The sequence below is a fragment of the Thalassophryne amazonica genome, chromosome 12 (assembly GCF_902500255.1).
Source record: "Thalassophryne amazonica chromosome 12, fThaAma1.1, whole genome shotgun sequence".
NCBI classification, from domain to species: domain Eukaryota; kingdom Metazoa; phylum Chordata; class Actinopteri; order Batrachoidiformes; family Batrachoididae; genus Thalassophryne; species Thalassophryne amazonica.
The window spans coordinates 103,615,274-103,642,609 of record NC_047114.1 but is presented as its reverse complement, the minus strand read 5'-3'; the positions used below and the strand labels follow the sequence as shown (position 1 = coordinate 103,642,609).

Below are 27,336 nucleotides of genomic sequence, written 5' to 3'. Positions count from 1 at the left end.
AGTCTGGATTAGTCTGGTTAATGGATTAGGGCTCAGATAATCTGCAGCTGGTTGTTCAGTCAACATGTCCATCTGCATGAAGGTCGTCCTCTCAGGTAGGTCCCAAAAACTTTACCTTGACACCATACAGCTGACTTCACGGAACTCTCATCTACACAGACAGACTTATTATTCCTCACTGAGAGACTTTATACAGAACAATAATTATGCAAACAGTCCGTCTTTGAGGCAACTTGGAAAAAATGTCTTTCAGAAACAAAAATGACTTTGAAAAATGAATATTTTAATGTTACTAAAACCAAAAAGCATCTCCAATAATTTTTAATTTTTCACACAAATCTGAATTATGCTTCATTGACATTTAATGCTTTATTTAATGGATCAATTATTTCCATGTTGAGGAAAATGTGTTTACTCTTGATGTTCTTGATCAACAAACTAAATCTGGATTGCTGATTGGATCTATGTTTCCTGTCCCTTGAACTCATTTTATTAGCAACAGAGCAGGTCTCGGCCTCGCTTCATCTAAATTCTGGCTCTGTTAGTGACGATTGGTTCAGTTTTCTCTCTGCTTCCTTGTTGATTTCCTGCTGGTGAATTAATGCCAGGTGCAGTTATTTCTGGTCCACCGATTCTGTTCTTTTTCTCTCTACCGTGGCACTGACGACACCAGTGACTGATCCTGACCCTGAACTCCAGGACACCGGACGGACCTCGGGATGCCACACCTGTTGCACCGCTGACCAGACGTCCTGGTCTGCAGCCGACTGCTGCTGGATATGTTCACCAATATATGAGAGACCCAAGATGGGCTTGATTGTATTTGCAATTAAGGACTCTGTTTTTGTTGCTCTTCTGTTGTAAAACTCTTGTGCAATCTGTACAAACCTTGTAATTAGCATGGCCCAAGCAGTGGGTCACTCCTGAGTCTGGTCTGCTTGAGATTTCTTCCTCAACAATGTCATCAGAGGGAGTTTTTTCTTACCATTGTCTGTGTTCTTGCTCTGGGGGTTAGTAAGGTTAGACCTTACAGTAGTGTTCAGAATAATAGTAGTGCTATGTGACTAAAAAGATTAATCCAGGTTTTGAGTATATTTCTTATTGTTACATGGGAAACAAGGTACCAGTAGATTCAGTAGATTCTCACAAATCCAACAAGACCAAGCATTCATGATATGCACACTCTTAAGGCTATGAAATTGGGCTATTAGTAAAAAAAAAAAGTAGAAAAGGGGGTGTTCACAATAATAGTAGCATCTGCTGTTGAAGCTACAAACTCAAAACTATTATGTTCAAACTGCTTTTTTATCAATCCTGTGAATCACTAAACTAGTATTTAGTTGTATAACCACAGTTTTTCATGATTTCTTCACATCTGCGAGGCATTAATTTTGTTGGTTTGGAACCAAGATTTTGCTGGTTTACTAGTGTGCTTGGGGTCATTGTCTTGTTGAAACACCCATTTCAAGGGCATGTCCTCTTCAGCATAAGGCAACATGACCTCTTCAAGTATTTTGACATATCCAAACTGATCCATGATACCTGGTATGTGATATATAGGCCCAACACCATAGTAGGAGAAACATGCCCATATCATGATGCTTGCACCACCATGCTTCACTGTCTTCACTGTGAACTGTGGCTTGAATTCAGAGTTTGGGGGTCGTCTCACAAACTGTCTGCGGCCCTTGGACCCAAAAAGAACAATTTTACTTTCATCAGTCCACAAAATATTCCTCCATTTCTCTTTAGGCCAGTTGATGTGCTCTTTGGCAAATTATAACCTCTTCTGCACACGTCTTTTATTTAACAGAGGGACTTTGCGGGGGATTCTTGCAAATAAATTAGCTTCACACAGGCGTCTTCTGTCACAGCACTTACAGGTAACTCCAGACTGTCTGTGATCATCCTGGAGCTGATCAATGGGTGAGCCTTTGCCATTCTGGTTATTCTTCTATCCAGTTTGATGGTTGTTTTCTGTTTTCTTCCACACGTCTCTGTTTTTTTTTTTTTTTTTTTTTTTTTTTCTTTCCATTTTAAAGCATTGGAGATCATTGTAGATGAACAGCCTATAATTTTTTGCACCTGCGTATACGTTTTCCCCTCTCCAATCAACTTTTTAATCAAACTACGCTGTTCTTCTGAACATCGTCTTGAACGTCCCATTTTCCTCAGGCTTTCAAAGAGAAAAGCATGTTCAACAGGTGCTGGCTTCATCCTTAAATAGGGGACACCTGATTCACACCTGTTTGTTACACAGAATTGACGAACTCACTGACTGAATGCCACACTACTATTATTGTGAACACCCCCTTTTCTACTTTTTTTTTTACTAATAGCCCAATTTCATAGCCTTAAGAGTGTGCATATCATGAATGCTTGGTCTTGTTGGATTTGTGAGAATCTACTGAATCTACTGGTACCTTGTTTCCCATGTAACAATAAGAAATATACTCAAAACCTGGATTAATCTTTTTAGCACTACTATTATTCTGAACACTACTGCATAGTACATCTGGAAACTAGTCACAGTGCTTCACTTTTTCCACTTTTTATGTTTCAGCCTTATTCCAAAATGGATAAAATCCACCCCCCACCCCCAAAAAATTCTACACACCATACCCCATAATGACAGTGTGACAGTTTTTTTGTTTTTGTTTTGTTTTTTTAGATTTTTGCAAATTTATTAAAAATTTGCAAAAACAAACCAAGCATGAAGTCAAAGGAATTGTCTGTAGACCTCCAAGACAGGATTGCCTCGAGGCCCAAATCAGGGAAAGGGTACAGAAACATTTCTGCTGCTTTGAAGGCCTGGGTTTGTGTGTCAAACATCACACGAACAAAGTGATTAACCTCGGGGTAATTTTTGATCCTACGTTGTCCTTTGACCTCCACATTAGAGATATTACTACGACTGCTTTCTTCCACCTGCAAAATATAGTGAAGATTCCTCCCATCCTGTCTGTGGCTGATGCTGAGACCCTGATTTATATGTTTGTCTCTTCTAGATTGGACTACTGCAGTGTTCTATTTTCTGGTTTACTGCAGTCCAACATTACGACTCTCCAATTTGTTCAAAATGCTGTAACCAGACCTTTCAATCAATCAATCAATCAATCAACTTTTTTTTTATATAGCGCCAAATCACAACAAACAGTTGCCCCAAGGCGCTTTATATTGTAAGGCAAGGCCATACAACAATCATGAAAAACCCCAACGGTCAAAACGACCCCCTGTGAGCAAGCACTTGGCAACAGTGGGAAGGAAAAACTCCCTCTTAACAGGAAGAAACCTCCAGCAGAACCAGGCTCAGGGAGGGGCAGTCTTCTGCTGAGACTGGTTGGGGCTGAGGGAAAGAACCAGGAAAAAGACATGCTGTGGAGGGGGGGCAGAGATCGATCACTAATGATTAAATGCGGAGTGATGCATACAGAGCAAAAAGAGAAAGAAACAGTGCATCATGGGAACCCCCCCACAGTCTACGTCTAAAGCAGCATAACAAAGGGATAGTCCAGGGTCACCCGATCCAGCCCTAACTATAAGCCTTAGCGAAAAGGAAAGTTTTAAGCCTAATCTTAAAAGTAGAGAGGGTATCTGTCTCCCTGATCTGAATTGGGAGCTGGTTCCACAGGAGAGGAGCCTGAAAGCTGAAGGCTCTGCCTCCCATTCTACTCTTACAAACCCTAGGAACTACAAGTAAGCCTGCAGTCTGAGAGCGAAGCACTCTATTAGGGTGATATGGTACTACGAGGTCCCTGAGATAAGATGGGACCTGATTATTCAAAACCTTATAAGTAAGAAGAAGAATTTTAAATTCTATTCTAGAATTAACAGGAAGCCAATGAAGAGAGGCCAACACGGGTGAGATATGCTCTCTCCTGCTAGTCCCCGTCAGTACTCTAGCTGCAGCATTTTGAATTAACTGAAGGCTTTTTAGGGAACTTTTAGGACAACCTGATAATAAAGAATTACAATAGTCCAGCCTAGAGGAAATAAATGCATGAATTAGTTTTTCAGCATCACTCTGAGACAAGACCTTTCTGATTTTAGAGATATTGCGTAAATGCAAAAAAGCAGTCCTACATATTTGTTTAATATGCGCTTTGAATGACATATCCTGATCAAAAATGACTCCAAGATTTCTCACAGTATTACTAGAGGTCAGGGAAATGCCATCCAGAGTAAAGATCTGGTTAGACACCATGCTTCTAAGATTTGTGGGGCCAAGTACAATAACTTCAGTTTTATCTGAGTTTAAAAGCAGGAAATTAGAGGTCATCCATGTCTTTATGTCTGTAAGACAATCCTGCAGTTTAGCTAATTGGTGTGTGTCCTCTGGCTTCATGGATAGATAAAGCTGGGTATCATCTGCGTAACAATGAAAATTTAAGCAATACCGTCTAATAATACTGCCTAAGGGAAGCATGTATAAAGTGAATAAAATTGGTCCTAGCACAGAACCTTGTGGAACTCCATAATTAACTTTGACACAAACTTTGACCTTTGACACAAAGCAGAAAGTTTGACCACATTACACCCATTTTGGTGTCTCTTCACTGGCTTCCTGTCCCAGTGAGATTAGATGTTAAGGTTCTGCTACTAGCCTATGAAATTATTCATGGACTGGCACCGTCCTATTTGGCTGACCTAATTAAACCCTACATACCAACCCGGGCTCTGCCTTCTCAGGGTGCAGGACTACTTTGTGTCCCTAGGGTGAATAAGAAGTCTGTGGGTCACAGAGCTTTCTCTTATCATGCCCCTATTCTGTGGAATGATCTCCCTGTGTCAATAATTGTCCCTGATTCTGGTGATTCCGCCATTCTGGTGCTTTTAGACTTGACTGCTGCCTTCGACACAGTTGACCATGCAACTCTTTAAACTCTTCTTGAGAACTGTGTGGGTGTCAGGGGGACAGCCTTGGACTGGTTCCACTCTTACCTTACAGGCCGTTCATTTACTGTCAGGCTGGGGGAGTCCACCTCGTCTTCTGTTCCTCTGAACTGTGGAGTCCCCCAGGGTTCTATTCTTGGGCCTATTCTCTTCACCCTATACCTTCTCCCGTTAGGTCAGGTGTTTAGAAAACATGGCATATCTTATCATCTTTATGCAGATGATACTCAAATTTATTTGCCTATTAAGAAAAACTCTAGCAGCCCCCTGACACCCTTGCTTGTGTGCCTGGAAGACGTCAAGGCTTGGTTGGCTCAAAAATTTTCTTAGCTTAAATGAGAACAAAACCGAGGTGATTGTGTTTGGGCCCAGTGTTGGTTCCACAGTTCGATTAGACCTGGGCCCTCTCAGTCAACACATGAAGCCCACAGCCACCAACCTTGGCGTCATTATGGACTCTGATCTTAAACTGGACAGGCAGGTCAAGGGAGTTGTTAAATCCAGCTTTTATCAGCTTTGTCTTTTAACCAAAATTAAATCAATTTTATCCTTTTCCGACTTGGAGCGCGTCATGCATGCTTTTATTTCTTCACGCCTGGACTACTGCAATTCACTTTTTTATGGAATTAATCAAAATACACTTCACAGATTGCAGTTAGTCCAGAATGCTGCTGCACACCTCTTAACTGGGAGCAAAAAACATGAACATATTACACCCATTCTTGCGTCTTTGCACTGGCTCCCTGTTAATTTTAGAATTGATTTTAAAATTTTATTATTTGTTTTTAAAGTTTTAAATGGACTGGCCCCACAATATATTGTAGACCTCCTCCAAATTTACTCCCCAGCGCGCGCTTTGAGGTCTGAGGGCCAGCTCCAGCTTGTGGTGCCTAGGACGAGACTTAAGACCAGGGGGGACAGGGCCTTCTCTGTGGCTGGGCCCAGACTCTGGAACACTCTGCCTCTCCACATCCGAACAGCCCCCACAGTGGAGTGTTTTAAGTCTCGTCTGAAGACCCACTTTTATTCTCTGGCTTTTAGCTCTGCGTGAGTTGTATGGTCCTCTGTTGTCTTTGGCTTAGTGTTTTATTTATTTATTGTTTTATTGTTTTTATGTTTATTTATTTATTAGTATCTGAGTGGGTTTATTGTTTTGTATAGTTGTATAATCATTTTTATGTGCAGCACTTTGGAAACTGTTCTGTTGTTTAAATGTGCTATATAAATAAAGTGGATTGGATTGGATAAAACAGTCAGATTCTTTGGAGACTTTCAAGTCCAGACTTAAGATGCTACTGACATGGTATAGTTCTGCGATTTTTATTAATTTATTTTACTGTTTTATTGTGCCTTTTCATCTTTTAATTGTGCTTTGTAATTTAATTAATTTTATCTTCTTTTTTTTTTATTGGTTTGTGTGAAGCACCTTGAGGTGACACCATATGGCTTGGTGCTACATGAAATGAATAAACTGAATTGAAATTGAAGGTCCCAATGAGCACAGTGGCCTCCATCATCTGTAAATGGAAGACGTTCAGATCCACCAGGACAGTTCCTAGAGCCATCAAGCCACCCATCTAAACTGAGCGATCGAGGAGAACGACGTGAGTCAGGGAGGTGACCAAGAACCCAATGGGCACTCTGTCAGAGCTCCAGCATTCCTCTGTGGAAAGAGGAGAACCTTCCAGAAGGACAACCATCTCTGCAGCAATCCTCCAATCAGGCCTGTATGTTAGAGTAGCCAGACGGAAGCCATCTGGATGTTAGGCATGGTGAAAATCAAGCTCAAGTGAGCTTTTGTCCTTCTGCTTCATGATATTGTAATACCCCTAGCTGCAGAGAAGTCAACTGAAGACCATGGTTCTCTTCCAGAACTTTTAACACTCAAAATAGAAAAGAGTTGCTGTTGCAGCCACAACTCACGCTGAAAGACGCCTCATAACACCGAGCTGCTTCCTCTCACTCCCTTTTTCCTCTCTCTCTCACTCCCACTCCCAACTTGTGAACAGTTAACCCTTGCGTGACAACATGAACATTAGAACTATGATCATTACACTGCCCCCCCCATGAAGCCCCTCACCCTCGAGGGGTCAACAAATAATCCTCAAACTGTGGAGATCTCCGTTTCTGTCTCTGTGGCCTGCGTGGGGCTGGCCCACACTCATTCCCAGATGGCAACAGAGGCTTAGTGTATATCACTCCTTTTTCCTCTCTCTCTCACTCCCCCTCCCAACTCGTGAACAGTTAACCCTTGCATGAAAACATGAACATTAGAACTATGATCTTTAAAATATGTTTCTGTCCTCCCTGAGCTCAACTTAAGGGACACCTGCGTTTGACAGGTGTACCAGACTCCTCACTTGCCACTGTCCCCAAAACGGGCCACGCCAAAGGGGGCTGGGCGCTTGACAGTAGAAACATGAGCCTGTGAGTACAAGATTTGCTGAAGTACAACCCCAATTTCAATGAAGTTGGGACGTTGTGTAAAATGTAAATAAAAACAGAATCCAATGATTTTCAAATCCTCTTCAACCTACAACCCCTGGCAAAAATTATGGAATCACCGGCCTCGTAGGATGTTCATTCAGTTGTTTAATTTTGTAGAAAAAAAGCAGATCACAGACATGACACAAAACTAAAGTCATTTCAAATGGCAACTTTCTGGCTCTAAGAAACACTATAAGAAATCAGGAAAAAAAAATTGTGGCAGTCAGTAACGGTTACTTTTTTAGACCAAGCAGAGGAAAAAAAATATGGACTCACTCAATTCTGAGGAAAAAATGATGGAATCACCCTGTAAATTTTCATCCCCCAAATTAACACCTGCATCAAATCAGATCTGCTCATTGACATTGACCCTATGTGTCTTTTTGCAAGGAATGTTTTCACAGTTTTTGCTCTATGGCAAGATGCATTATCATCTTGAAAAATTATTTCATCATCCCCAAACATCCTTTCAATTGATGGGATAAGAAAAGTGTCCAAAATATCAACGTAAACTTGTGCATTTATTGATGATGTAATGACAGCCATCTCCCCAGTGCCTTTACCTGACATGCAGCCCCATATCATCAATGACTATGGAAATTTACATGTTCTCTTCAGGCAGTCATCTTTATAAATCTCATTGGAACGGCACCAAACAAAAGTTCCAGCATCATCACCTTGCCCAATGCAGATTCAAGATTCATTGCTGAATATGACTTTCATCCAGTCATCCACAGTCCACGATTGTTTTTCCTTAGCCCATTGTAACCTTGTTTTTTTCTGTTTAGGTGTTAATGATGGCTTTCGTTTAGCTTTTCTGTATGTAAATCCCATTTCCTTTAGGCCGTTTCTTACAGTTCGGTCACAGACGTTGACTCCAGTTTCCTCCCATTTGTTCCTCATTTGTTTTGTTGTGCATTTTCGATTTTTGAGACATATTGCTTTAAGTTTTCTGTCTTGACGCTTTGATGTCTTCCTTGGTCTACCAGTATGTTTGCCTTTAACAACATTCCCATGTTGTTTGTATTTGGTCTGATTTGATGCAGGTGTTAGTTTTGGGGATGAAAATTTACAGGGTGATTCCATAATTTATTCCTCAGAATTGAGTGAGTCCATATTTTTTTTCCCTCTGCTTGGTCTAAAAAAGTAACCGTTACTGACTGCCACAATCTTTTTTTCTTGATTTCTTATAGTGTTTCTTAAAGCCAGTGTTAAAGATTTTATATATATGTTTATCACTGTTAAACATTTGTACCTTTGTCTTTGTTCTGTTATTGTGCTGTTATGCACCTGTCTTAAAAGTAACCCTGAGAATGTACTTGTTATTCAACTTTGTTTTAGCATGCTGGGGTCAGTCTGAACTGGGAGTGAAGAACTGGAGGTTGTTTTGACAGTTGTGAATTTACGACCTTGTGCTGTGCGAGTACAGGAACATTCCAAGCAGATGAAGAACAGATGATAAGTACAACAGACGAGCCTGCAAGAATAGGATGTGCTGACCTCCATTGATAAGATTAAAGAAACTGTTTTTCCACGCAGCTGCACTTATTGACGTATGTGTTTGTTTTACTTGAAGAAACTTGTCATGCGCTGTTCTCCCCCCACCCTTAGGACAAGTTTCACAATGTGGGTAGGGCTTTCTCCTAATAAAAAGAGTGAGCATGCGCAGCAGTCCTCAGTGTCTCAGTGGTACTACGTGTACGGACTGTCTGCACTCCTCGCGAGCTAAATTTGACTTTCTGTCTCACTGGTGTTTCCTGACTCTGTTTGTCTTGTTAAAGGTTTTAAGAATGTTTGGAGGAGAAAATACCCAACATTGACTGGGGGCTCAGTCCGGGATCTCAACAACACCGGAGGTGTCCGGCAGAGGTCGTCAAGTCCAGACGAAAATCCTTGGCCAAGGTCCGATCGATTGATCGTGTCTGCAATTGTCGACCGCCGTTGGCATCGTCTGGTTGACGAGATTTTCCCGAAGAAGACAGACAGGAGGTCGAGTCAGTGAGTAGAATTTCTTTGTAACAGTACTGAGTGAGTGGTGATCAGATCACATAGTCAATGTTGGGTATTTTCTCCTCCAAACATTCTTAAAACCTTTAACAAGACAAACAGAGTCAAGAAACACCAGTGAGACAGAAAGTCAAATTTAGCTCGCGAGGAGTGCAGACAGTCCGTACACGTAGTACCACTGAGAGCACTGAGGACTGCTGCGCATGCTCACTCTTTTTATTAGGAGAAAGCCCTACCCACATTGTGAAACTTGTCCTAAGGGTGGGGGGAGAACAGCGCATGACAAGTTTCTTCAAGTAAAACAAACACATACGTCAATAAGTGCAGCTGCGTGGAAAAACAGTTTTCTTAATCTTATCAATGGAGGTCAGCACATCCTATTCTTGCAGGCTCGTCTGTTGTACTTATCATCTGTCTTCATCTGCTTGGAATGTTCCTGTACTTGCACAGCACAAGGTCGTAAATTCACAACTGTCAAAAACAACCTCCAGTTCTTCACCTCCCAGTTCAGACTGACCCCAGCATGCTAAAACAAAGTTGAATAACAAGTACATTCTCAGGGTTACTTTAAGACAGGTGCATAACAGCACAATAACAGAACAAAGACAAAGGTACAATGTTTAACAGTGATAAACATATATATAAATCTTTAACATTTCCCTCCTGTTTATCGCCTGTTAAACATATATAGCAGTTATCACCTAGCTTAGCACTTCTTTTGCGAGATTTTCACTAAGAGGTTCATCATGGTATGTTCTACAGGCTTACACCCCAGAGGTCATGTCATCATTGTCATCATCATCGGTGTCTGGGTCGTTATACTTGGTTTGGTCAGGGAAAAGTTCATGAACTCCTTGCTCCCAGTCATCATTGTGGTCATCTTCATCCTCGTCATTGTCCTCGGCTTCAGATCCAAGGAGAGGGTATGTAGCTGAAGTGGGCATTCCTGGCCCTATTGCTGTTGTGATCATTCGATTAATAAGTCCACGTATACACGGAATACAACAACATCCACACAATGTCAGAATCGCAGCAAACACTGCTATAGACACTAATAGTGAAGAAATCAAAGACCTCCATTTTCCCAACCCTTCCAGCCACCAATCCCAGCCTTCGGTGTTTACTCCACTGTGCTCCTTCATCTTCCTGTTCAACGTCCTCAGACCGTCGATGGCTTGAGTGAGGCTGCCATCTGCAGCTGTGTTGTTGGGAATGAATGTGCAGCATTGTTCTCCGAACATGGCACAAACACCTCCTTTCTCTGCCAACAACATATCCAGAGCAATACGGTTCTGGAAGGCCATAAGGGACGTGGCTTCTAACTGTGAATGGACAGCCTTAAATCCTTCCTCATGCAATTTCCTAATTCTGCACATTGTAGTGGATGTAGTTTATTCTGTCTACGTTCTTATTAATTGAACACCACCAACAGATGGAGGATTCGAATCCAGCTGCTATTTGATCAGCCAGTTTATACTCGTCAGGCACTCCTCTGGGGACTCCTATCGCATCAATATATGTTGGATCTCCCACTCCTTTCCAATCTCTTTTTACTCTATGTCTGGTTATGCCTTTCTGCCAGTCTTCAGGAACGAGAGAGGCTGTATATGTCATGACTTCTTCAGGTGTCATGGGTATAGTTTTAACCGGTAACAATAATGATATTAATGCACAATAACCTGACACATTTCTTGGCAGTCTGTCAAAGAGTCTGTTATCACCACACCACCACCATACATCACTCCTACTGACAGGTTTGAATGTGGAATTACTATGGACCACATTCTTACACCAGGCAGTGTGGTTTAAGCTACCCAAAGTCTTACTTGTCCCTGTCAAGTTTACACATGTATGGTTAGCATGCCCAACTTTGCTTGAAAATAAAGGTTTAATCTTAGTCAATTTGGTCAATGGATAGATCTTGTCCCACTTAGAACAATTGTTGTTTGCTGCAATGTATGTCTGTGTCATTACAGTCAACAGACAGTCTGTGGTTAATGTTGCCGGTATTACCTGTAATATAGGTCTGGGTCCCATACATACAACACAGTCCCTCTTTGTAGCTAGTCCTGCTTGTTCTGCCATTAAAAGCCAATTGTTATTTTGTCCACTAATTCCTGTAGTTACTAGGAACCAGTCGTCTGCCGATAGCGGCCCTTTGTGTAGCCGAGCCTGCTTTGCTCTTACAGACCCCGGTCCTGGCAGCAGATCGCCCGATACTGTTTGATCTGCGGTGTTTCTTGAAACGTTGGTGTTTGTGGACACAGCACAATCTTCCAGCAGGGATCATATCCCGCTTTGTGGGCGCACAGCGCAAATGTGTGGCAGATATGCACTGGGTTACTTATCTGGAATGCTAATGAATTTATTGTGAATGTCACCGTTTTGGTTTGGCCGCTAACTGTTAAATTTGATATGATATTTTTCCAATTAACTGCATCACCTGTCCACCCATAAGAATTTCGCGCCCAGTGGCCATTTGTTAGAAAGGTATTTCCCCACCAATGACTGGCACGGGGAAAACCTGTAGTCATATAAAAATCATAATGCAGCCATCGTTCCGGGTCACCAATCCAGCTATCTTGACTGAGGGCCAAAAAGGGTATCTGTACGACGTAATAGATTTTGGGCGTGGTGTAACAGGCATAAAACCATTGGTAGGATGTTTCCTGGTCCTCGCAAGGATTTAGTCCGCATAGTATCTGCCTCCCATGATTGTAGCAGGTTACTCCCTTTGAGGTAATCACATATCGTTTAACGCGGCGGACCGAATTTCCACTTGTAGTTTCGCCTGTTCTGATTGTGATGTTCTCTACTGCCCCATAGTCAATTCCCTTTTTCATTCCCTTTGGAGTTCCACAAGGTTCTGTGCTAGGACCAATTTTATTCACTTTATATATGCTTCCCTTAGGCAGTATTATTAGACGGTATTGCTTAAATTTTCATTGTTACGCAGATGATACCCAGCTTTATCTATCCATGAAGCCAGAGGACACACACCAATTAGCTAAACTGCAGGATTGTCTTACAGACATAAAGACATGGATGACCTCTAATTTCCTGCTTTTAAACTCAGATAAAACTGAAGTTATTGTTCTTGGCCCCACAAATCTTAGAAACATGGTGTCTAACCAGATCCTTACTCTGGATGGCATTACCCTGACCTCTAGTAATACTGTGAGAAATCTTGGAGTCATTTTTGATCAGGATATGTCATTCAAAGCGCATATTAAACAAATATGTAGGACTGCTTTTTTGCATTTACACAATATCTCTAAAATCAGAAAGGTCTTGTCTCAGAGTGATGCTGAAAAAACTAATTCATGCATTTATTTCCTCTAGGCTGGACTATTGTAATTCATTATTATCAGGTTGTCCTAAAAGTTCCCTAAAAAGCCTTCAGTTAATTCAAAATGCTGCAGCTAGAGTGCTGACGGGGACTAGAAGGAGAGAGCATATCTCACCCATATTGGCCTCTCTTCATTGGCTTCCTGTTAATTCTAGAATAGAATTTAAAATTCTTCTTCTTACTTATAAGGTTTTGAATAGTCAGGTCCCATCTTATCTTAGGGACCTCATAGTACCATATCACCCCAATAGAGCGCTTCGCTCTCAGACTGCAGGCTTACTTGTAGTTCCTAGGGTTTGTAAGAGTAGAATGGGAGGCAGAGCCTTCAGCTTTCAGGCTCCTCTCCTGTGGAACCAGCTCCCAATTCAGATCAGGGAGACAGACACCCTCTCTACTTTTAAGATTAGGCTTAAAACTTTCCTTTTTGCTAAAGCTTATAGTTAGGGCTGGATCAGGTGACCCTGAACCATCCCTTAGTTATGCTGCTATAGACGTAGACTGCTGGGGGGTTCCCATGATGCACTGTTTCTTTCTCTTTTTGCTCTGTATGCACCACTCTGCATTTAATCATTAGTGATCGATCTCTGCTCCCCTCCACAGCATGTCTTTTTCCTGGTTCTCTCCCTCAGCCCCAACCAGTCCCAGCAGAAGACTGCCCCTCCCTGAGCCTGGTTCTGCTGGAGGTTTCTTCCTGTTAAAAGGGAGTTTTTCCTTCCCACTGTAGCCAAGTGCTTGCTCACAGGGGGTCGTTTTGACCGTTGGGGTTTTACATCATTATTGTATGGCCTTGCCTTACAATATAAAGCGCCTTGGGGCAACTGTTTGTTGTGATTTGGCGCTATATAAAAAAAAATTGATTGATTGATTGATTGATATAGTGACTGTTATGGCCCCCAACGCTAATGCCCAGCAGCACAATGCTATTTTCATCCACAATGGTGTATGGCGCCCCATAGTCAGGATCTCCCTAAAGTCAGTGTCCTGAGTTTCTGGTCAGTGGCTTGTAATTGCTTCTGCTGATTTTCGTGTCAGCTCTGGATCTTAACACCAGAGCCACACACTATTATCAGACTTGCTCACTTTCCGTACTTACACTGGGTTTACAGAGATCACTTTCTTACAATGTGTTAAATGAATCCATGTACTTCTTTCCACAATTTTCAAAGCTGTGGGTGTTGTGAGTAGTACTTGATGGGGCCCTTCCCACTTAGGTGAATGCCAGTGTTTTCTCTTGATGCTTCTTATCAACACCCAGTCTCCAGGTACCACTTTAGGGTCATCCTGTGGAGAAATGGGATCATCAGTGTTTGAAACTCTCCCTCGTTGTCTTTCTAACATCTTCCTCATGTAATCTGCCAAATTGGCTTCCTCAGGTACATCCCAAATTTGCCCATAATATGGTAGTCGATATTTTCTTCCAAACAATGTTTCATAAGGTGTCAAACCCGTGGTACAAGTTATGTTTATGTACATCTTCACTAAATCTATACAATGTGTCCATGGTCTGCCTGTTTCCTCCATTGTCTTCCTAAGTCTGTTTTTTACTGTCCCATTCATCCTTTCCACTAATCCGGCACTTTGTGGATGATAAGCACAGTGATTTTTGAGATTAATCTGTAGTGCTTCTCCTACATATTGCACTATTGTATTAACAAAATGCGCTCCATTGTCTGAATAGACTGTTTCTGGTATTCCAAATCATGGAATGATGTCTTTGCACAATGCTTTAGCCACTGTAAGTGCATCTGCATGTTTTGTGGGGAACAATTCTACCCATTTTGAGAAGGCATCAATTATGACTAAACAAAATTCCTTCCCTTCATGTTTACTCAACTGTATATAATCCATATGAATCACTTGAAAGGGATATTGTGGTGTTGGAAATTTGCCTCTTTGGGGTCTCAAATTGCCTTGTGAATTGTGTTTTGCACATGTCATGCATGCTCTACAATGCTGTTTTGCATATGCATCAAACCCATAAAGACAAAAAATAGATTGTAATTGCGATAACATACCCCCTGATGAGACATGCATCATGCCATGGCTCATGATAGCTGCCCATTCAAACATATTTTTTGGCAATATGGGTTTCTTTTGTGGTCATAAGTACAAATCATTTGCGAACGTAGCTCCTTTGTTTAACCACATCTGCTTTTCTTTCTCAGGTGCCTGCTGTTGCATCTCAGCAAGCAGTGTGTGACCTAAATGCAAATCTGGAGCCAGAAAGTTGCCATTTGAAATGACTTTAGTTTTGTGTCATGTCTGTGATCTGCTTTTTTTCTACAAAATTAAACAACTGAATGAACATCCTCCGAGGCCGGTGATTCCATAATTATTGCCAGGGGTTGTATATTCAATTGAATACACCACAAAGACGATATTTAATGTTCAAACTGATAAACTTTGTTTTTGTGCAAATATTTGCTCATTTTAAGATAAGAAGATAAGAAAAGCCTTTATTCATCCCTCAATGGGGAAATTTCAGTGTCACATCGCAGCATAGAACAGTAGGAACAGACAGAAGGGCATGAAATAAAACAGACAAGTATCTCTTAAAAAACAAGAACTAAAAAAAGCACTGAGTGCCGGGTAAAGCTGAGGCTACCATTGTTCAGTTCAATGCTGCACTGCCGGGATGATGTACACTGTCAGGATGTGAGAGTGATCAGATAAAATGACTTCAGCGTGAAATGTACGACAAGTTACTCTGATATTTACAATATGGACAGGTTAAAAAAATATAGTAGGTAAAGTGACTTAAGTTTGCACCATAAGTTAAATTATTGCACTAATAAATACAGCAGGTAGTGACATGATTATTGTCCTGGTTGCTATGGTTACTACAGTACTAGCATTGATCATTGTACAGTCTGACAGCAGCCGGGAGAAACGTTCTGCAGAATCTGTCCCTCACACAGCAAGGGTGGATGAGTCTGTCACTGAAACTGCTCTCCAGAGCAGACAGAACGTCCAGCAGGGGGTGACACTCGTGGTCCAGCATAGATTTAAGTTTAGCCAGGACCCTCCTGTCCCCCACCTCCTGCACAGAGTCCAGAGGACAGCCCAGGACAGAGCAGGATTTCCTGATGATCTTATCCAGCCTTTTCCTGTCCCTCTCTGTGATGCTGCTGCTCCAGCAGACCACACCGTACAGGATGGCAGATGCCACCACAGAGTCATAGAAGGTCCTCAGGAGTGGCCCCCTCACTCCAAAAGACCTCAGCCTCCTCAGGAGGTAGAGGCGGCTCTGACCCTTCCTGTAAAGTGCGTCCGTGTTGTGAGTCCAGTCCAGTTTGTTGTTCAGATGAACACCCAGGTACTTATAAGAGTCCACTCTCTCAATGTCCCTTCCCTGGATGTTCACTGGGGGGAGTGTAGTGGGGCAGCGTCTGAAGTCCACCACCATCTCCTTGGTCTTCCCCGCGTTGATGAGGAGGTGGTTCCTCTGACACCAGTCCACAAAGTCCTGTGTTAGTCCTCTGTACTCCGCTTCATCGTCGTCCATAATAAGTCCAATCAGGGTGGAGTCATCAGAGAACTTCTGCAGGACACAGCTGTCCATGTTGTGTCTGAAGTCTGCAGTGTAAAGAGTGAAGAGGAAGGGCGCGAGGACCATCCCCTGGGGGGCCCCCCACACTGCAGGTCAGGAGGTCAGACAGGCAGTTCTTGGTCCTCACAAACTGGGGCTGGTTTGTGAGGTAGTCCAGGACCCACTCAGCCAGATCCTCGTCCACTCCTGCAATCACCAGCTTGTCCCTCAGGAGCCGCAGCTGGATGGTGTTGAAAGCGCTGGAGAAGTCAAAGAAAAGAATCCTCACAGTGCTGCCGGGCCTCTCCAGGTGGGACAGTGAGCGGTGCAGCAGGGAGATGATGGCGTCCTCCACTCCAATGCCAGGCTGGTAAGCAAACTGCTGTGGGTCCATAGCAGAGCTCACCGTGGAGCGGAGGTGACACAGGACGAGGCGCTCTAGGGCCTTCATCAGGTGGGATGTAAGTGCCACTGGCCTGAAGCTGTTGAGGTCCTTGGTGTGCGGTGTTTTGGGCATTGGGACCACACATGACGTTGTCCAGAGGTGTGGCACCGTCCTCAGCTTCAGGCTCAGGTTGAAGACCCGCTCCATGACCCCACACAGCTCATCTGCGCAGGATTTGAGGAGCCTCGGGCTAATCTTGTCTGGGCGTGCTGCCTTTTTGCTCTTTATCCTCTTCAGCTGACTCCTGACCTGATCTGCTGTGAAGAGTAGAGAGCAGGTGGGGGGGAAGGTAGGGGTGGAGGAGGGGGAGGAGGTCTGACTGGTGCCGGGATGTGTACTGGGGATGAAGCAGTCTGTGGTGGCGGTGTGAGTGGAAGTGTAAGGAGGGGGAGGAGGATACTGGGCAGAGGCACAGAAGACAGAGCAGGGGGAGGAAGAGGAAGGGTTGTGTTGAACCTCAGGAAGTGCTTGTTGAGGTCGTTTGCCCATTGATGGTCACCTTCTGCCTGTTTGGGAGGGGGTTTGAACCCAGAGATGGTCTTCAAGCTGCTCCACACCCCCCGGATGTTCTGGTGTTGGAGCTACTCCTCCAACTTCCTCTTGTAGGCGGTCTGAGCCTTGAAATGGATGCCTGCAACACATTTCAAAAAAGTTGGGACGGGGCAACAAAAGACTGGGAAAACTGCTGAATGCTCAAAGAACACCTGTTTGGAACATTCCACAGGTGAACAGGTTAATTGGAAACAGGTGAGTGTCATGATTGGGTATAAAAGGAGCATCCCCAAAAGTCTCAGCCATTCACAAGCAAAGATGGGGCAAGGATCACCACTTTGTGAACAACTGCATGAAAAAATAGTCCAACTGTTTAAGAACAATGTTTCTCAACGTTCAATTGCATGGAATTTAGAGATTCCATCATCTACAGTCCATAATACAATCAGAAGATTCAGAGAATCTGGAGAACTTTCTACATGTAAGCAGTAAGGCCAAAAACCAACATTGAATGCCCGTGACCTTTGATCCCTCATGCGGCACTGCATTAAAAACCGACATCATTGTGTAAAGGATCTTACTGCGTGGGCTCAGGAACACTTCAGAAAACCATTGTCAGTTAACACAGTTCGTCGCTACATCTACAAGTGCAAGTTAAAACTCTACCATGCAAAATGAAAGCCAAACATCAACATCCAGAAACGCCGCCGCCTTCTCTGGACCCGAGCTCATTTGAAATGGACAGACACAAAGTGGAAAAGTGTGCTGTGGTCTGATGAGTCCACATTTCAGATTATTTTTGGAAATCATGGACGTCGTGTCCTCTGGACAAAAGAGGAAAAAGACCATCCAGATTGTTACCAGTGCAAAGTTCAAAAGCCAGCATCTGTGATGGTATGGGGGTGTGTTAGTGCCCATGACATGGATAACTTACACATCTGTGATGGCACCATCAATACTGAAAGGTACATCCAGGTTTTGGAGCAACACATGCTGCCATCCAAGCAACGTCTTTTTCAGGGACGTCCCTGCTTATTTCAGCAAGACAATGTCAAGCCACATTCTGCACGTTACAACAGCGTGGCTTCGTAGTAAAAGAGTGCGGGTACTAGACTGACCTGCCTGCAGTCCAGACCTGTCGCCCATTGAAAATGTGTGGTGCATTATGAAGCGCAAAATATGACAATGGAGACCCCAGACTGTTGAACAACTGAAGTCGTACATCAAGCAAGAATGGGAAAGAATTCCACCGACAAAGCTTCAACAGGCATTCATTTCAAAATGAGCAAATATTCTTTGTGTCAGCTGTTTTCTGGCTCATGGTGGTCTGGGTTTCACTTTTTGTGACCCTCGTTCAATTTCAATTTATTTAGTTTATATAGCACCAAATCACAACAAAGTTGCCTCAAGGTGTTTCACACAAGTAAGGTTTAACCTTACCAACCCCCAGAGCAAGAACACAGGTGACAGTGGTAAGAAAAAACTCCCTCTGATGATTTGAGGAAGAAACCTCAAGCAGACCAGACTCAAAGGGTCGACCCTCTGCTTAGGCCATTCTAACAGTTACAAGGTTTGGCAAAGTTTTACAAAGCTGAAGAAACTGTCAACAGGGAAATCAAACATCTGCTGCATCAGCTTCAGGTGTGGCATCTTGTGGTCAGTCCAGCATCCCACTGTCCATAGACACCAATCCCGTGAATTTACCTCTGTACCTCGGACAGAGAAAAAAGAGCAGAATCAGTCGGCTGGAAAAGCCACATCTAAGGTATAATTCATTAGCATTAAATTGACAGGAAAGCAAAGAGAATATTAAGGTGATCGCCGGCCACTAGCCCTAACCTTCACCAGACTTTAGATAAAGTTGAGGCTGCGGCCCACTCCGTTTCCTACTGAAATAAATTAAAAAGAGTAAAAAAGCATAGCAACATACTATGCCAGTATGCTAGCCATACGAAAGGGAAAATAAGTGCATCTTAAGTCTGGACTTGAAAGTCTCCACAGAATCTGACTGTTTTATTGACACAGAGAGATCATTCCACAGAACAGGGGCACGATAAGAGAAAGCTCTATGACCTGCAGACTTCTTATTCACCCTAGGGACACTAAGTAGTCCTGCACCCTGAGAACACAAAGCCCAGGCCGGTATGTAGGGTTTAATAAGAGAAGTGCGCAACGCATCTGTGCATGCATGAGTCAAACGGGGTAAAAAATTTCAGCTACCAAACACACACCGATATCACTGAATTTTGTATACGGTAGCATTAGCAGACTGTGAAAGTTGAGGCTTACTGGGATTGTTTCAAAGGCTTTAAGCCTTAAGCGAAGCATACAATCAATCAATTCAATCAATCAATTTTTTTATATAGCGCCAAATCACAACAAACAGTTGCCCCAAGGCGCTTTATATTGTAAGGCAAGGCCATACAATAATTATGTAAAACCCCAACGGTCAAAACGACCCCCTGTGAGCAAGCACTTGGCTACAGTGGGAAGGAAAAACTCCCTTTTAACAGGAAGAAACCTCCAGCAGAACCAGGCTCAGGGAGGGGCAGTCTTCTGCTGGGACTGGTTGGGGCTGAGGGAGAGAACCAGGAAAAAGACATGCTGTGGAGGGGAGCAGAGATCGATCACTAATGATTAAATGCAGAGTGGTGCATACAGAGCAAAAAGAGAAAGAAACAGTGCAACATGGGAACCCCCCAGCAGTCTACGTCTATAGCAGCATAACTAAGGGATGGTTCAGGGTCACCTGATCCAGCCCTAACTATAAGCTTTAGCAAAAAGGAAAGTTTTAAGCCTAATCTTAAAAGTAGAGAGGGTGTCTGTCTCCCTGATCTGAATTGGGAGCTGGTTCCACAGGAGAGGAGCCTGAAAGCTGAAGGCTCTGCCTCCCATTCTACTCTTACAAACCCTATGAACTACAAGTAAGCCTGCAGTCTGAGAGCGAAGCGCTCTATTGGGGTGATATGGTACTACGAGGTCCCTAAGATAAGATGGGACCTGATTATTCAAAACCTTATAAGTAAGAAGAAGAATTTTAAATTCTATTCTAGAATTAACAGGAAGCCAATGAAGAGAGGCCAATATGGGTGAGATATGCTCTCTCCTTCTAGTCCCCTCAGTACTCTAGCTGCAGCATTTTGAATTACTGAAGGGCTTTTTAGGGAACTTTTAGGACAACCTGATAATAATGAATTACAATAGTCCAGCCTAGAGGAAATAAAGGCATGAATAGTTTTCAGCATCACTCTGAGACAAGACCTTCTGATTTTAGAGATATTGCGTAAATGCAAAAAAGCAGTCCTACATATTTGTTTAATATGCGCTTTGAATGACATATCCTGATCAAAAATGACTCCAAAGATTTCTCACAGTATTACTAGAGGTCAGGGTAATGCCAGTCCAGAGTAAGGATCTGGTTAGACACCATGTTTCTAAGATTTGTGGGGCCAAGTACAATAACTTCAGTTTTATCTGAGTTTAAAAAGCAGGAAATTAGAGGTCATCCATGTCTTTATGTCTGTAAGACAATCCTGCAGTTTAGCTAATTGGTGTGTGGTCCTCTGGCTTCATGGATAGATAAAGCTGGGTATCATCTGCGTAACAATGAAAATTTAAGCAATACCGTCTAATAATACTGCCTAAGGGAAGCATGTATAAAGTGAATAAAATTGGTCCTAGCACAGAACCTTGTGGAACTCCATAATTAACTTTAGTCTGTAAAGAAGATTCCCCATTTACATGAACAAATTGTAATCTATTAGACAAATATGATTCAAACCACCGCAGCGCAGTGCCTTTAATACCTATGGCATGCTCTAATCTCTGTAATAAAATTTATGGTCAACAGTATCAAAAGCAGCACTGAGGTCTAACAGAACAAGCACAGAGATGAGTCCACTGTCCGAGGCCATAAGAAGATCATTTGTAACCTTCACTAATGCTGTTCTGTACTATGATGAATTCTAAACCTGACTGAAACTCTTCAAATAGACCATTCCTCTGCAGATGATCAGTTAGCTGTAACTACCCTTTCAAGAATTTTTGAGAGAAAAGGAAGGTTGGAGATTGGCCTATAATTAGCTAAGATAGCTGGGTCAAGTGATGGCTTTTTAAGTAATGGTTTAATTACTGCCACCTTAAAAGCCTGTGGTACATAGCCAACTAACAAAGATAGATTGATCATATTTAAGATCGAAGCATTAAATAATGGTAGGGCTTCCTTGAGCAGCCTGGTAGGAATGGGGTCTAATAAACATGTTGATGGTTTGGATGAAGTAACTAATGAAAATAACTCAGACAGAACCATCGGAGAGAAAGAGTCTAACCAAATACCAGCATCACTGAAAGCAGCCAAAGAGAACGATATGTCTTTGTAATGGTTATGAGTAATTTTTTCTCTAATAGTTAAAATTTTGTTAGCAAAGAAAGTCATGAAGTCATTACTAGTTAAAGTTAATGGAATACTCAGCTCAATAGAGCTCTGACTCTTTGTCAGCCTGGCTACAGTGCTGAAAAGAAACCTGGGGTTGTTCTTATTTTCTTCAATTAGTGATGAGTAGAAAGATGTCCTAGCTTTACGGAGGGCTTTTTTATAGAGCAACAGACTCTTTTTCCAGGCTAAGTGAAGATCTTCTAAATTAGTGAGACGCCATTTCCTCTCCAACTTACGGGTTATCTGCTTTAAGCTACGAGTTTGTGAGTTATACCACGGAGTCAGACACTTCTGATTTAAAGCTCTCTTTTTCAGAGGAGCTACAGCATCCAAAGTTGTCTTCAATGAGGATGTAAAACTATTGACGAGATACTCTAACTCCCTTACAGAGTTTAGGTAGCTACTCTGCACTGTGTTGGTATATGGCATTAGAGAACATAAAGAAGGAATCATATCCTTAAACCTAGTTACAGCGCTTTCTGAAAGACTTCTAGTGTAATGAAACTTATTCCCCACTGCTGGGTAGTCCATCAGAGTAAATGTAAATGTTATTAAGAAATGATCAGACACAAGGGAGTTTTCAGGGAATACTGTTAAGTCTTCTATTTCCATACCATAAGTCAGAACAAGATCTAAGATATGATTAAAGTGGTGGGTGGACTCATTACTTTTTGAGCAAAGCCAATAGGTCTAATAATAGATTAAATGCAGTGTTGAGGCTGTCATTCTCAGCATCTGTGTGGATGTTAAAATCGCCCACTATAATTATCTTATCTGAGCTAAGCACTAAGTCAGACAAAAGGTCTGAAATTCACAGAGAAACTCACAGTAACGACCAGGTGGACGATAGATAATAACAAATAAAACTGGTTTTTGGGACTTCCAATTTGGATGGACAAGACTAAGAGTCAAGCTTTCAAATGAATTAAAGCTCTGTCTGGGTTTTTGATTAATTAATAAGCTGGAATGGAAGATTGCTGCTAATCCTCCGCCCCGGCCCGTGCTACGAGCATTCTGACAGTTAGTGTGATTCGGGGGTGTTGACTCATTTAAACTAACATATTCATCCTGCTGTAACCAGGTTTCTGTAAGGCAGAATAAATCAATATGTTGATCAATTATTATATCATTTACCAACAGGGACTTAGAAGAGAGAGACCTAATGTTTAATAGACCACATTTAAACTGTTTTAGTCTGTGGTGCAGTTGAAGGTGCTATATTATTTTTCTTTTTGAATTTTTATGCTTAAATAGATTTTTGCTGGTTATTGGTAGTCTGGGAGCAGGCACCGTCTCTTTGGGGATGGGGTAATGAGGGGATGGCAGGGGGAGAGAAGCTGCAGAGAGGTGTGTAAGACTACAACTCTGCTTCCTGGTCCCAACCCTGGATAGTCACGGTTTGGAGGATTTAAGAAAATTGGCCAGATTTCTAGAAATGAGAGCTGCTTCATCCAAAGTGGGATGGATGCCGTCTCTCCTAACAAGACCAGGTTTTCCCCAGAAGCTTTGCCAATTATCTATGAAGCCCACCTCATTTTTTGGACACCACTCAGACAGCCAGCAATTCAAGTAGAACATGCGGCTAAACATGTCACTCCCGGTCCGATTGGGGAGGGGCCCAGAGAAAACTACAGAGTCCGACATTGTTTTTGCAAAGTTACACACCGATTTAATGTTAATTTTAGTGACCTCCGATTGGCGTAACCGGGTGTCATTACTGCCGACGTGAATTACAATCTTACCAAATTTACGCTTAGCCTTAGCCAGCAGTTTCAAATTTCCTTCAATGTCGCCTGCTCTGGCCCCCGGAAGACAATTGACTATGGTTGCTGGTGTCACTAACTTCACATTTCTCAAAACAGAGTCGCCAATAACCAGAGTTTGATCCTCGGCGGGTGTGTCGTCGAGTGGGGAAAAACGGTTAGAGATGTGAACGGGTTGGCGGTGTACACGGGGCTTCTGTTTAGAACTACACTTCCTCCTCACAGTCACCCAGTCGGCCTGCTTTCCCGGCTGCTCGGGATCTGCCAGGGGGGAACTAACGGCAGCTAAGCTACCTTGGTCCGCACCGACTACAGGGGCCTGGCTAGCTGTAGAATTTTCCACGGTGCGGAGCCGAGTCTCCAATTCGCCCAGCCTGGCCTCCAAAGCTACGAATAAGCTACACTTATTACAAGTACCATTACTGCTAAAGGAGGCCGAGGAATAACTAAACATTTCACACCCAGAGCAGAAAAGTGCGGGAGAGACAGGAGAAGCCGCCATGCTAAATCGGCTAAGAGCTAGTAGCTACGCTAAGCTAGCGGATTCCTAAAAACACGCAAAGTGAATAATGTGTAAATAATTTAGAGGTGATTCAGCAGAAGGAGTGCTTTAGTTAAGGCACGTAAAGATTACACTGGGAAACAAATCGTAATCTAGATAACTAGATCAATCTAACTGCGCAGATTAAACAGCTAACAGATACAGAATAACACCGCTGTGCTCCGGAACAGGAAGTGATACAATACCGCAGTGAGAGCCAACCACCAGTAGAGGCAAGCAAGAGATCATTCTCTTGCTTGCTTGCTTACAGGGTACATAGAATCCAAATCTACAATAATGACAGGGGCGCATTGTGCTGTTTCCAAATGCTCAAACGGAATTTATAGGCTTGAAAGGTGGCTAAAAACACACGATTGCAAAGCTCCACTGAGTCCACGCAAAAACGGAAAGAAGAAGAAATGTGGTTATAAACCTCTGTTCATTCTACACAATTTCCCCACAGAAAAGAAAGATCCAGACGGATGTAAAAGATAAACTAAAGTTGTAAGTTTCTTGCACATATTTATTTTGTCAATATCCTGAAACCGTGCCAAATTATAATGTGGTTGATGGCGCCGTTTTCATGCATCGGCTTATGACTGTAATGTCACACCACGAATGACGTGGTGCATAATATTGCAATATTGACATGTTCTATAAACAAAGCAAACGTGACACCAAAGAGGTTATATGCGAGACCCACTGTCATTGTCGTCATTACGAAGCCGACAGAGTAACGATTTCTCATCCCTGCTTAGCAAATATTCTGCAATATCCACAGTTTCAGACCCTGGACTTCATCTAACCATCCATCAGTTGCCTTCAAGGGGGCAGAAATTTGTTTATCTCCAACTATCAACAAGGACTGGTCATCATTTTTGACAGCAGCTCTCTCTTCTTCCTTTGTTGGCACCAACGGTAGTTTCTGTATCGATGCAGCACACACAAGGGCAGCCAGCTCTTCTTTCTGTTTCTCTCTACTGCCATATGCAGTCCTGGTTGTAACAGGCAATCCACAGAGCTTACAAAAACGCTTTAAATTGTCAACTTTCCAGCAGTTGAAATGATCCAAATCATGGCACTCCTCGCTGCTTTCCACTGTCTTTGAATGTGGATTGATAGCTGAAAAATTTAGCATACCCATAATGCACCACACGGCCTGAGATGTGCACTTCGCTTATTAGGTCAGTTAAGTAGGGAGGTGCCAGTCCATGAACAATTTTATAGACTAGTAGCAGAACCTTAAAATCACTCACTGGGACAGGAAGCCAGTGAAGAGATGCCAAATGGGTGTAATGTGGTCAAACTTTCTGCTTCGTGTCAAAACTCTGGCTGCAGCATTTTGAGCCAGTTGGAAAGCCCTAATGCTGGACTGCAGTAAACCAGAAAATGGAACATTGCAGTAGTCCCATCTAGAAGAGACAAACGCATGGCTCAGGGTCTCAGCATCAGCCATAGACAGGATGGGACGAATCTTCACTATATTTCACAGGTGGAACAAAGCAGTCCTCGTAATATTTCTAATGTGGAGGCCAAAGGACAACGAAGGATCAAAAATTACCCCAAGGTTCCTCAGTTTGTCAGTGTGATGTATGACACACGAGCCGAGGCTGAGTGTTAACTGGTCAAATTGATGTCGATGTCTCACTGGACCAAGAACCATCATTTCAGTCTTATCAGAGTTTAAAAGTAGGAAGTTTCTAGACATCCAACTTCTCACTGCTGCAACGCAATCTTCTAAGGATTTTATGTGGATGAGATTACCAGCAGTTATTGGCATGTATAACCGAGTATCATCAGCATAGCAGTGAAAGGTAATCCCAAAAATGCCGCAATATATGTCCGAGCAGCCCAGTCTCACATTTATTTTTTCGTGCTCCCGTCATGAAATTAGTCAAATTTTCGTGACAGGGTGTTTTTTTAAACTCACTATTACTAACCCTACTCCTTCCCCCAACCTTAACCATAACTACCCTGACCCCCCTGCTTCACTTTAAATTTTGTGCAGCCATCATGGAATGAATTAGAATGAATTTGTGCTGCCGTGACACAAATGAGGCGCTTTTCGTCACAATATCACAAACCAATAGATTAATGTATATTTTGTGCTGCTGAATCACGACTTGCCGTGAGACCAGGTTGGCCCAAGGGGTGCTAGATAAAGGGAGAAAAGCAGGGAGCCTAAGACAGACCCCTGTGGAACCCCATTTCTTTTGTTCTTTGTTTCAGCAGTTCTCCGGCTCACGGTGGTCTGGGTTTCAGCCTTCGTGGATGAGCTTGACAACTCGTAAGTGATTCCGCCTTTCGGTCTGTGCTTGTTTGGATGTTATAATCTGAGCCTGTGATTCTGGGTCTGCACTCGTCTGCTTAAATGCTCTCCATCCTGACACACAGTGAGGGGGTGTGTCTACAGTAGTTTTCTGTCATCTCATTGGTTATTCTGGGCTGAGCTGCCATTACTTTGTCCCTCATGAGCCTCCATACATTTGATCATTGAAGAATTCATCTTTATGGTGAATTATTTTTGTTTTAATTGTTCAGTGCCGCTCTAATGGCAGCTGTGTGTTATAGTTGTGAACATATTTGTGTTTTATTGGTTTTTGTCTGTTTGTTTTTAGCTTTGTGAAGACACGAACAGCGGATAATATCTGGCTCATCAACGTATGTTCCAGCAGAGACCATTCCTAGGACAGGTTTCTGTGTTCAGGATCAGGATCAGGTCTAGAACAAGAACAAAAAAACTAGAACAAATCTGAACCCTTATGTTCAGTGAGGTGACACAGACACCAAAACAGCAAACAAATTTAATGTTGAAATTGATTGTTTCTTCAGTCTACAGTTAAAAAACTGCAATGACTCAGTTTTAACATAAACAATTGAAGACATTAAACCGAGTTCAATTTAATTTAATGCTCACTTACTTTTCTGTGCAGTTCTACGCCCCCTGGTGTTCATTCTGTAAACAGCTGGATCCAGTGTGGCATCAGATCGGGTTGGAGCTGAGGAGTTCGGGTTCTCTGGTCTATGTGGGTAAAATTGATGCCACCATCAACACTGGTGAGCTCCACGTCATAAATTATACATCTGTCTGGGATATGAACCGACAACCTTATGAACAGTGTTGGTTCTACACTGAATTACTCCCTGGGTGAGACCTCCTCTGAGTGCCAAAAAAAAAAAAACAGACAAAATTTTGCACAAACAGCCAGTATATCTGATTTTCTTATTATTTTAAATATTTTAAAAGTGCCCCTGAGATTGCAATTGACATCAAAAGTCTGCAGGCTCCAATATAACACTGAACTCTGAAGAAATACTTCGAGGATCTCCTCAATCTCATCGTCACGTCTTCCAAAGAGGAAGCAGAGACTGGGGACTCAGAGGTGGACTCATCC

General features: G+C 42.7%; 1 protein-coding gene across 1 annotated transcript; it reads left to right on the top strand.

The window, feature by feature from the left end:
• Positions 1-27,093, top strand: LOC117521359 (protein disulfide-isomerase TMX3-like). Its single transcript, XM_034182649.1, has 4 exons — positions 1-95; positions 26,171-26,228; positions 26,560-26,602; positions 26,875-27,093. The coding sequence occupies exons 1-4, from the start codon at positions 65-67 to the stop codon at positions 27,091-27,093; spliced, it is 351 nt and encodes a 116-aa protein (XP_034038540.1). The 5' UTR covers positions 1-64.
• Positions 27,094-27,336: the final 243 nt, after the last annotated feature.

Bases quoted from the DNA above. Each gene is read 5' to 3' on its own strand.
- LOC117521359 (XM_034182649.1), top strand. From the start codon at position 65: ATGTCCATCTGCATGAAGGTCGTCCTCTCAG. The intron at 26,229-26,559 runs GTAAGTGATTCC...GTTTGTTTTTAG, and splicing joins GTGGATGAGCTTGACAACTC to CTTTGTGAAGACACGAACAG. The intron at 26,603-26,874 runs GTATGTTCCAGC...TTTTCTGTGCAG, and splicing joins ATAATATCTGGCTCATCAAC to TTCTACGCCCCCTGGTGTTC.